This window comes from Oryzias melastigma, linkage group LG4 (assembly GCF_002922805.2).
Source record: "Oryzias melastigma strain HK-1 linkage group LG4, ASM292280v2, whole genome shotgun sequence".
Taxonomy (NCBI): domain Eukaryota; kingdom Metazoa; phylum Chordata; class Actinopteri; order Beloniformes; family Adrianichthyidae; genus Oryzias; species Oryzias melastigma.
In genome coordinates, this window is record NC_050515.1 from 31,101,731 (window position 1) to 31,113,203 (window position 11,473).

General features: G+C 40.3%; 1 protein-coding gene across 1 annotated transcript in view; it reads left to right on the top strand.

Moving 5' to 3' along the window:
• The window catches only part of usp46 (ubiquitin specific peptidase 46), a 15,714-nt gene extending 4,724 nt beyond the window's left edge, over positions 1-10,990 (top strand). The window contains exons 2-9 of the mRNA XM_024259123.2: positions 1,547-1,627; positions 3,582-3,795; positions 6,512-6,750; positions 6,825-6,901; positions 6,970-7,053; positions 7,977-8,174; positions 10,372-10,450; positions 10,525-10,990. Coding sequence (XP_024114891.1) covers positions 1,547-1,627; positions 3,582-3,795; positions 6,512-6,750; positions 6,825-6,901; positions 6,970-7,053; positions 7,977-8,174; positions 10,372-10,450; positions 10,525-10,626 — 1,074 coding nt within the window. The 3' untranslated portion in view covers positions 10,627-10,990. The remainder of the gene's footprint in view (positions 1-1,546; positions 1,628-3,581; positions 3,796-6,511; positions 6,751-6,824; positions 6,902-6,969; positions 7,054-7,976; positions 8,175-10,371; positions 10,451-10,524) is intronic.
• Positions 10,991-11,473: the final 483 nt, after the last annotated feature.

Sequence of the window (11,473 nt, forward strand, 5' to 3'; positions counted from 1 at the left end):
TGTGACTTCTTTGTAAGCGTCCACACAATCTTGTTTCTCTTTATTGTTATTATCATTATTATTCCTTATTCTTCTGTACATTTTTTGATTAGTAAAAACTCAATCACACTTTCAACAATTTCTGCAGTCTTGGTATCAAAACATTTTGCACGTTCAGGACATTACTGCTTGTGCTTTTGTACATCTTTAAGATTTATGCTTGGACTATCTGCATTTTTTGCAGTTTTAGAATTTTTTACTTAACATTTGCTTTTTTCCCCAAGTAATTCTTCTAATATCTGTGCACTTTCTGCAAATTATGTAAATTTGGTATCAAAATATTCAGGGTGTTCAAGACAATACTTTTTCGCATGTAATTTTTTTTAATTTTTGTGATCTTTTTCCCGAAATTCTTCCAATTCTTTGTGCATTTTAAAACATATGCAATATTGGTATCAAAAAGTTCAGCGCTTTGAGGATATTCATGATATTGCTTTTTGTATTTATAAATTTAAACGTTTGTTTTAAATTTACCCCAAATTTTTCAATTCTTTTTTTTACGCAATACTTCAAATATTTTTGCACTTTCTGCAAATTATGCAATCTTGGTATCAAATCGTTCAGTTTGTTAAGGACATTCCTGTTTGTACTTTGGGGCATTTAACGTTTTTTAAGATTTTACGTAATTTATGCGATTTTTCAACCCCATCAAAAATGAAAGGGAATTATTTAAAATTTATGCACTTCTTGCAAATGTTTGTTATTTCTGCAATCAAGACATTCTCCATGTTCTGGACATTCATGCTTTTACTTATAGTTTTTATCAATTTTACACAATTTTTGTGATTTTTGTGACATTTTTCAAATTCTTTTTGCAAATTATACAAGTTTGGCATCAAAACATTCAGCACGTTCAGGACATTATAGAGCAATTACAGTTCATTGCTTCAGCATCTTCAGCGACCACATTTAGCAAAAAGCATTCACACTAGCATTATCACAGGTAATGTAACTTTTCTAGTCTACAATTGCATTGTGGTTTTGCCACGACTTGGTGCACAGCTACAGTCCACAGACCTTCAAATGTCCTGCAGCATTTCAAACTGGAATTCCACAAAGAGCTATTCAGGTTTGACAGACTGAACCGGCAGCCGTCAAACCTTCAGACTAACCAAACCCTCTCTTGTGTTTGCTCAACAAAGCTGCGCTTCATCTGGAAAAGCTTTGAGCTCTGACAAGTGAGGAGATAAGTGCTTCATCGCAGCAATCAGGACATAAATACTCCTAACATTTCTGCATCCATTAACTCTGCATCCGTTTCCTGCTCTGATGGGATTGGTTCATTCAGCGAGAGCTCTGAAGTTTAGCCCCCACAGCGTCTTATTTAGTATCTTACAGTTTTCCAAAGGGCTTTGTCTGCCTGCTGCAGCTGTGCTCCGTGACTGTTCCTCATTTCCATATTCATTTGGGTTCACATGCTGCTCTGAATAAAGCCAGTATGATGCTGCATAAACAGAAGCCTGTGAGTGAGACCTTCCTGATGGCGTCTCCTGTTTGCCTCTCTTAGGGCACCAATGCCTCCGCTCTGGAGAAAGACATCGGCCCGGAGCAATTCCCAATCAATGAGCACTACTTTGGATTGGTCAATGTGAGTACCGCTGAACACTCTGCTGCACTCACAACAGTCCGTGTGGAACAACACTGGTGTCACCTTTCAAAACAGAGCGCTGCAGGACAGCGCTGAGTCATGTCCACCTGCAGACAGCTGCTGTTCAGTCAGAGCATGTTTGTCTTCTCTGGGAGTAACCAAAGAGTCGTTCCTGAAGCTGGATGTCTCATTTCCAACGCATTTTTGAGTATTTCGTATTTCTAGAATATATGTTGTGAATCAGGAACAGACTAAGAAATGCTGTTTGATATAGATCTCATTTGTTCCAAAGAAAACAAGCTGGCCGGCCCCACACTCCCTGCTGCACTACATTCAGATGCATCCACCTGCAGACTAATAGATCCATGAACGTCTTTGTTTTCCTGGTCTGACCTGGAATCTGGGTCAGAACTGTACGGCTGGATAGTTCTGATATTGCTGCTATTTTTGTTGCACCTGTAATGTTAAGTTAAGATTGTGAGGGGCTTTGAGTTAATGCGAGAAAGTGTAAACAAATGGATGATGGGAAATAGAGCTAGGCTTACTCTGCAGCTACTGGCCCGCCCACAACTCAGAGGTGAATTCCTGCCACTCTGAAGAAACTATGTCCTTGAAAACACACAAGTTTTTTTTAACTTTTGCTAAAAACAGCAACATTTGCTAAATACCACTGGTAACCGTTTTAAATAGATCAAGAGATGATCAGAGTGTTACTTCAAGCTAATATCGAAAGAAAAAGTCACTGTAGGTTTCCCCTGGTCCATACGGATGCTGAACAACATCCAATGAACACAACTGGAATTATTGTCAATTTTGCACAACTGCACATCTCACTTTAAATAGTATTTATTACCATGCTGCAATTATGTCGTGTACTTCCCCTTTTGCCCTACCTCTGTACAGTTTCATATTATTATTACTGTTAAATAAGTTATTTTTTACTTTTATTCTACTTATTTATTTTGTTCTTATTTTTAATTTCTTTTCTATATTTTTATTGTGCTGTGCATCGCTGCTGGTGGACCCCCCACAATTTAACTGTTCCTGACAGTTACAATAAAAGTCTTTGAATCTTTGAATCGTTGAATCACTTTAAATAGTTTATTTCTTAATTTTTCTTTTTCTCCCCTCTTGAACTCTTAAAACCTTAGTCAAACTTCACAACACACCAGAATAGTTTATTTCAAGTCAATATCTGTTCCTAAATGATCACATGATTACGATCAAAAACATTTCCCCCCTATTTACCCATCAGGCCTGTAGGGAACACATAGACATATATTATCACTGTGACGTCACCCAGAGAAAATAACTAACCTCCATCTAACCTTGTTCTAGAAGACAAAGAAAGAATGAGCAAAAAAACGATGTTTTGGAGCACAAAGGGTTACTTTTAAACAAATGTTTCTTTAAAAGAGTTCATGTCTGTGAGTTTATAGAGATGTTCATTTAGTCAGTAATGTATGTTTAGGGCGACCGAGCGTTAGCATTAGCCGTCCTATGGGAAATCCCATTAAACGTTAGCATCAAGCTAGTGAATTTTAACTTTTATGTGCTAAATCGTTCTATATTTTTAGAGATTTATTATTGCTTTATTAAGCTTAGATCAATTCAAATCGATTAATAAATTTCATTAACATAGAGCCAAAGATCACTTAATTACTGTAAAGTATTAATATCATCATACGGCTGCTTTTTTTCGCTTCAGAATCCACTGAAATTATGTTAATTGCATAAGCAACTAAAGAGTTATGATAGTCAAAAGAATGTAAAGACTAAAGCTAAAGTTCTGGTGTGAAAGGCTTAAAGGGTCACCGTCTTGTCTGGAATTGTGACCTTATAATAAAGAGAGCAGTCTTTTTCTGGTCTGCAGCCTCATTCCTCTGTCCTCTGTCTGCTGGATCTCAGAAAAGGACGTGTTTTCCTAAAGTAACCGGTGTGTCCTTGTCCTCAGTTTGGAAACACGTGTTACTGTAACTCGGTGCTGCAGGCGCTCTACTTCTGCCGGCCTTTCCGGGAGAACGTGCTGGCCTACAAAGCTCAGCAGAAGAAGAAGGAGAACCTGCTCACGTGTCTGGCCGACCTCTTCCACTCCATTGCCACGCAGAAGAAGAAAGTGGGCGTCATCCCACCCAAGAAGTTCATCTCCCGGCTACGGAAGGAGAACGGTGAGAGGGCAACATTTTTATTTATTTAGTTTTTTCTGGTTTCTGCACAAACTTCCACTTTGGTGGAACTGTCAAGGTTACGTGAGACACTGAGTTACTCAAAGGAAATCTTGAAACCAGGCTGACATTCCCAATAGAAGCCGTCACTAGATGCTGGATGTAAAGCAGGGATGTCAAACTCAACTGTACAAGAGGCCAAAATCCAAAACACACCTTAGGTCGCGTTTAAACAAACAGGATAAACATTGATTGAACACTCTAAAACTACATTTTTAAAACTTTAAAACCATAACTTTTTAACATAATTATGAACTAGATATATAGCATTACCTGTGATAATACTAGTGTGAATGTGTTAGCTGAATTTAGACACTGAAGATGCTGAAATTGAAAGCTGAAATCACTGAAGCTGAAAGCTGAAATCACTGAAGCTGAAAGCCAGCTAAAATATTAGCTAAATGCCAAATTAGCCTAAAAAACAAACAAAAAAACATAGTTTAGCCAAAACAGCTAGCATGTAAATATTAGCCTAACTCCAAAACAGCCCAAAAAACGTTTTTAAAAAAAGCTTAAATTGGTCAAAACAGCTAACATGTAGCTGAAATATTAGCTAAACTTCAAAACAGCCTAAAAAATCTTAGTAAATGCCAAAATAGTCCAAAAACCTTATAGAATGCCAATTTTTGAAACTTTAAAACCGTAACTTTTTAACATAATTATGAATAATCCAAAAGCAGGAATATTATTCCAGAATAAATCAACTTAAACCTTAAATAACTTTCAGTATTTTACTCTCCCTCAAAATATATTTTGTCAAAATTATACAAGTTAGAAATAAGCATAAACATTGGGCCATTAATAACAACAAAATAAACTGATCTGGAGGGCCGAATCCGGCCCCCGGGCCTTGACTTTGACACATGATATAAAGGGAGCAGAGGGATGACCGAAATCTTGCTCACAAAGCCAACACCCTCAGGTAAAGTTCTACCTGGAGAGACCAGAAAGTCAGTGGTCATCGTGTTTCTTAACCCTTTAACACCAGAGTTCCAGTGTTAATATTCTGTGATTCACTGCAGCTTTTCAGCCATTAAAACCCAGTAGATTCATCGAGCTCGGCGACCTCTGCTAGTCTCTGCGTCAGCATCATTGAGTGACTTCCACCGTTTTCAGCGTTGCAGGGTGAGCTCCAACGGTCGCGTGGTGACCGTCAACTCTCGAGTGTGTCGGGCGTTCAAATATGGCTTTTATAGTCCAGCTCAGAGCTTGACGAGGTGGAACTTTTTGGACTTCCACCAGTTGACCAATCACAAAATTCAACTGTAATACCTCGCTTCAGCCTGTAGGGGGAAGCACACTGACGGGTTTGGACTACATTTTCAGAAATTAAAAAAGTTTATTTTAAATTGTTAAAAAAAATGGCAGTGACCAACAGACAGCACTTTTAAAGTCCCATTGATAGAAGTCAACAGCCAAAAAAGTTGATTCAGGGTTTGGTTAACTTTATGACAACAGAAATGGGGTTTCTTTGAATGCAGAGGGAAGGTGAAGCTGCACGCTAAGGTTGGTCCACTCAGCCGCTGTTCACCAGCGTCCTCACTCTGGACGCTCTTTGTGTGAAGCAACAACGCGGCCTCTGTCTTTTTGGTCAGCTGATCATCTGCCCCCCCCCAAACGTTTCTGCTGTCAGCTGGAGGACAGTGTGACTCTGCTCTGCAGGAGTTTGGTGGACTTTTGGAAACACACTGAGAAACACACTATGAGATTGTATAAGTTCTTCCACTCCCTTTCAAGCAATCTATAATTGATGCCCCGTTATCCTATATCTGACATATCTTTGTACGGATATAAACCTCTGTTGATTGTATTGCATTCTACTTGTTTTTGATTGTTTGAAATAAAATATTTCAAATTTCAACCAGAACTTAAACTCAACATTAAAACTGAGTCTCTTGTACTGTCTTTTTTTCACACATAGGTGCACCTGTGCGACCATGTTTTTTAGGTGCACCATTGAAAAGTTGAGTCACATGTGCAGCCAAAATATTCCCTACCATGAAGCTCCCACCACACAGCCATCAAGTGATTTTGTGCCACCATAATAACCAGATCAAATGTTCTAAATTGCAAATAAAATGTGAAGTGTTAAGAAAAAAATTCATAATTTGGAAATAAAAATATTCAATATTTGCTTTCAGAATCTTTTTTTTTGCTTTTAAAAATATTCTTGCGTTTCAAAACTTTTTTATTTTTGCTTTCAAAAAATGTTTTTGCAATTGCTGCACAAAGGTTTTTAGATGCGAAGTGCCTAAAATGAAACATGTGATTGCAAAATCAAAGGGTGAAAGTGAGATGAGGCACTACGCATCTAAAAACGTTTGTGGGGCAATCGCGCAAAATATGTTTTGAAAGCAAAAATTATGTATTTTCATTTGCAAGTTATGACATTTTTTCTCAATACTTTACATTTGTTTGCAATTTAGAACATTTTGATCTCAAATCTGTAACTTTTGCATGCCATATGGTGGCACAAAAATCTTTCCATATTTCTGAGCAGATTTATTTTTTTTATTTAGTCAGGGTTCCCCTTGTTTCTTAACCCTTGAGCTGCTGGTGGTAAACATGTCTGCTCCATGTTGACATCAGAATGTCGTTTTTCTCTTCTAGATGTTTCTTAAAGGTCTAAAACATCTTCCTGTCTTTTGTCTCCGTCCAGATCTGTTTGACAACTACATGCAGCAGGATGCCCACGAGTTCCTCAACTACCTGCTGAACACGGTGGCCGACATCCTGCAGGAGGAGAAGAAGCAGGAGAAGCAGAACGGCCGTCTGAAGAACAACGGCACCCCCGTCACGTCTGAGCCAGAGATGGAGAACAAGATCGAGCCCACGTGGGTCCACGACATCTTCCAGGGCACCCTGACCAATGAGACGCGCTGCCTCAACTGTGAAACGGTGTGAAGCTGCTCGATCTCATCCTCCGTGCATGTCTGCGAGTCTGACTGTGTCTCTCCTGCTCTGTGTCACAGGTGAGCAGCAAAGATGAAGATTTTCTGGATCTTTCCGTGGATGTGGAGCAGAACACGTCTATAACCCACTGCCTCAGGTAGAACTCTTTACGTTCCATCTCAGCGGAAATGTTCCCTCTGATGTGACGCGAGCCTCTTCCTGCAGGGACTTCAGTAACACAGAGACTTTGTGCAGCGAATACAAATACTACTGTGAAACCTGCTGCAGCAAGCAAGAAGCACAGAAGCGGTGAGTGAAACGGACGGAACCGTTCGACTGTGACACCACACCGTGCTCGACCACAACGACGCAAAAAACAACTACCGGTACTCTGATTCCTGCAAGAACCAAACAACATGTAGATTTCTGTAGAGTCTCAAATATTATGTTTCTATTTTTATGTTCATTTTGAACGATTCCCTGATCTATAATAGATCTTTACCCAAAACTTCAATATTTGCTGCATCACATGCTGCCACGATTAGTCGACAAATCAACGACTAATCGACGATTAAACTAGTCGACAACTAATTTAACAGTTGATTAGTCGTTACTTTATTTTATATGTAATCGAAGTGTGGTAAAGTTGAAATTATGACATTCTGCTAGCTTTTTGGACTATTTTGGTTTTCTGGTTTTTTAGGCTAATTTGGAGTTTAGCTAATATTTCAGCTACTCACTAGCTGTTTTGGCTAATTTAGGCTGTTAAAAAAAATTTTAGGCTAATTTGGCATTTAACTAATGTTGTAGCTGGCTATCAGTGTCACCGTTTTTAGCTAACAATTTCAGCATCTTCAACGGCCAAATTCAGCTTACAGCATTCACACTAGCATCATCACCGGTAATGCTATATATCTAGTTTTTAGTTTGTTTAAAGCTAATGATGGTTAAGATGTGTGCTTTACATCTAGTTAGTGCATGATCTGATTAGTCAACCATTTAAATAATCGTGACTTGATGCACTTTTTAACCTTATAGTAAAAAAAAAAAAATTACCATGTCTTTGTCGAAATGGTATTTTACTGATTCTGTCATTTTTGAAATGATTTTTTTGGTATCGTTCGATTCTGCCTCAGACAGATGGATCTGGTTGGATTGTAGGAACAGAAATGGATTCATGGTTACACCCCTAGTTGTGTTTCATTGTGTACAATCCATGTCCTTCTGGACAGGATGCGGGTGAAGAAGCTTCCTATGATCCTGGCCCTGCACCTCAAGAGGTTCAAGTACATGGAGCAGCTGCACCGCTACACCAAGCTCTCCTACCGGGTGGTGTTTCCTCTGGAGCTCCGCCTCTTCAACACGTCTGGAGATGCGGTCAACTTGGATCGCATGTACGATCTGGTGGCGGTGGTGGTTCACTGTGGAAGGTAACGTTGGAGCTCCTCAGTAAGATGAATGTATAGTTTTAAGATCTAAAGTCTGGGCGTTTGGTGCAGATTTTGGAGTGTTTAATCCTTTAACACCTGAGCTTCAGCTCCAATGAGGACGTATTTTCAGCTCCCACAACTCTTCAACTGTTTAGTGTTATTCCAGGAGATTCTGATCCGCCCCATAGCTGCTGGCCAATGACTGAGGAGATCTCTAGTCATGTGGTTTTGTTTACAAAGTTTGGTCACACTAAGGAGGCTTGGGGAGGCTCCAGGACGACGTCATGAAATTGGCGGGACTGACAGGGAACGAAAGGCGAAGCCTCAGAAACGGAGTCGTTTCACTTCCTTGTATTAAAACGGTCCAAAAGAATGACTTGTATTTCATAAATATTTAGTTTTTAGTGTTCCAAAGGTAATATGTGATCATATATGGATATAGTTTACTCTGAAAGGCTCAGGAAAAGCATGGTATGGCTCCTCTCAGGCACATTTTGTAATGTGGGCGGGACTGTTGGCCTGCAGCAGCTACCCCCCCTATCGCTGAGCTGAGAGATCTGTGCGAGCATGTTAGCTTATAGCCTCAAGCTAACATTAGCTGTGGAAAAATAATGTCAAGTAACATTGAGCCAGAGGCCAGCTCAGACGCCCATTTCAGTAACTGGGTCATTAATCTGAGCTTTTTCTAGCATCCAGTTTTCTGATCAAACGGGATTTGAATCATAATCATTGTTTTCATAAATTACTACGTATAAGTCCTCTATGAGGAAAATGCTACAAGAACACGTTAAAAACACAAAAAGACCATTTTCATTGGAGTGAGTATTTAAAATCACTGAGGGTTCTGGTAGACCTCAGAGTTTGGGAGCTTTATCTGTGTCCCCGAGTCACAAGCTGAGTTCTTAGGACCACTATAGGAATTTGATCTTCAGATCTTAAGACTCGACGTGAACGATAAAGATGTGAAAGTCATGAATGATACTGAGGTCCAGACTGCTCAAGCATTTAAAAACCAGAAGGAACATCTTAGCAAGATGTGAGTACTAACTCCTTACTAACTCTACGGGCTCACAGAGCGGTTTACAACTTTGATATTTCATGTGGGACACATGCACATACAGGTTGGAGTATTTTTCACCTGCAGACAGCTCGTATCCACCCGTAAGGACACAAGGCTGCAGGGAGAAGAAGAGAGTCCTAGAACAACAGATTTCTGTCTGAATGACTGCTCCTCATTCCAATGTCCATTAGCTCATGTCAAACTCCAAAGCTCAAAGGCCGACGTCCTGCTGGTTTTCCAGAAACTCTGCCCTATTTGCTGCTTATTACCGGGATCAGGTGTGTTTGGCCAATAAGGAGCTTCAATGGCAGATTGGTTGAAAAACATGCAGGACACCGGCCCTCGAGGCCTGGAGTTTGACACCTGTGCATCAGCTGATCCAGAAACGCGGAAATTTCCATCTCAGCTGCCAGAGAAACAGATGCTTCCCAGATTGGCTCAGAATCTCATAGAATTTCTATTTTCTTCTGTTAAAGTCTCCCTATGACAATTTTTTAATAAAAAAAGTTCCCAGTAGTCTTTTTGTTATGATTACAAAGTTTTTAACCAAAATCCCACAACTTAAATGTCTTAAAAAGGCAATTTTTCCTGTTGATCTGAAGCCTCTGTTTCTAAAATGTCCTCTGAGGGGGCGTGGTTTTTGGAGCTCCGCCCCTGATTCCCCCTGTCTGATTATGATAGCTCTGTGTCTCATTAGTGTAAATCTTCACCGCTGCTGCAAAAACATGTCCATCTATATGGGTAATGTCCAGCCGTATGGTTCTGATCCAGATGGATGAAACTCTCACAAAAAATCCAGTGATGCTGATTTGACCACAGAAATGTGAACGGCGGCTCATTTGACTGCAGTCAATGTGAAGATACCATCTTCAACAAAAGGATTTCTTATCACATTTGTTCTCTTTCTTAAGAAATTGCCACACAGACATGTTAAAAACTCTAAAACAGGATTTTTATCTGAGCTTGCCTTTACTCAGGATCTGTTTCTCAGTGTTCTGATTGGTCAGCACCGAGATGTTCTCGGATCATTTCTCCGTCCTCTCTGGAGAAAGGTCTTGCTGCTCTGTCAAGTCTGTTCACTGAGTGCATATGACGGCGTGTGAGAGGCGGAGTCAGCCTGTGTTTCTGTGTGTGCAGCGGCCCGAACAGAGGTCATTACATCACCATAGTGAAGAGCCACGGCTTCTGGCTGCTGTTTGACGACGACATAGTAGAGGTGGGTCCTGAGCCGCTCTGCTCCGTGTTGTTCTGTCGGTCTTCACTAAACGCCCCCTCACTCCCCTGCTGCAGAAAATCGACGCCCAGGCCATCGAGGAGTTTTACGGCCTTACCTCAGACATTTCCAAGAACTCCGAGTCCGGATACATTCTCTTCTACCAGTCCAGGGAGTGATCCCCTCTCGTCCCACCCCCTCATGTGTGCCAATCCTCCCCCAGACGTCTGCTGTCTCTCTCTCGTGGTTGGACTGTTGTCTTTGGTGACCTGCATCTGGACCGCACTTTACAACAGAAGCAAAAATGTTCAAACCTTCCTACAGGTGGGATTTTCTCCAAGGACCCCCAGAAACCTTTCTCCCATCCTGTCCCTCTCTGAGGATGGAGACCAACACTGTATGAAGAAGACAGCAATATCTAATGATCCTCACAGAAAACTAACAGCAAACATGAGTTTGATCAAAAATAATCTGAATTGTTTCACTGCTGAGGTGAGTAACTAATGACACTACAGTAAAAATCCATCAGAGGAAAACCATCAATTGGCTTTATTTTTGTTATTTCTTTCTATTTATTGACCTGAAGATATTTATTTGTTCTGTTTTTAATGGTGAGTGCTCAGAAAATGAAGGTGAAGGAATCTTGAATGAAGAAGTCAGAAGAAATGATGCAAAGTCCAAAAGAGGACTCACAGATTTACTTGAACTTCATGGCAGATGGTTGGAGCCCCAAATATTTCATGTTTTCCAGCTCGACTTTCTCTGTTCTCCATGTTTGTTTTGGTTTCTCCGGTTAAAGTTTATAGTAGACCAGCCTAAAGGAAATGACAGGCGCCATCTTCCTGAGCGTCAGTTTCAGGTGCTCTGGTTCGCTCCTGCAGTCTGTAAACCGTTAACCCAGGAGTCTGCAACCTTCAACACTGAAAGGGCCATTTGGGGGATTTTTTAGCTCATCCTGGAGAATTCAGACACGGATTTGTACTTATCTTATTGTTCCTGTTATGATAAATGCAAATTAACTTTTTC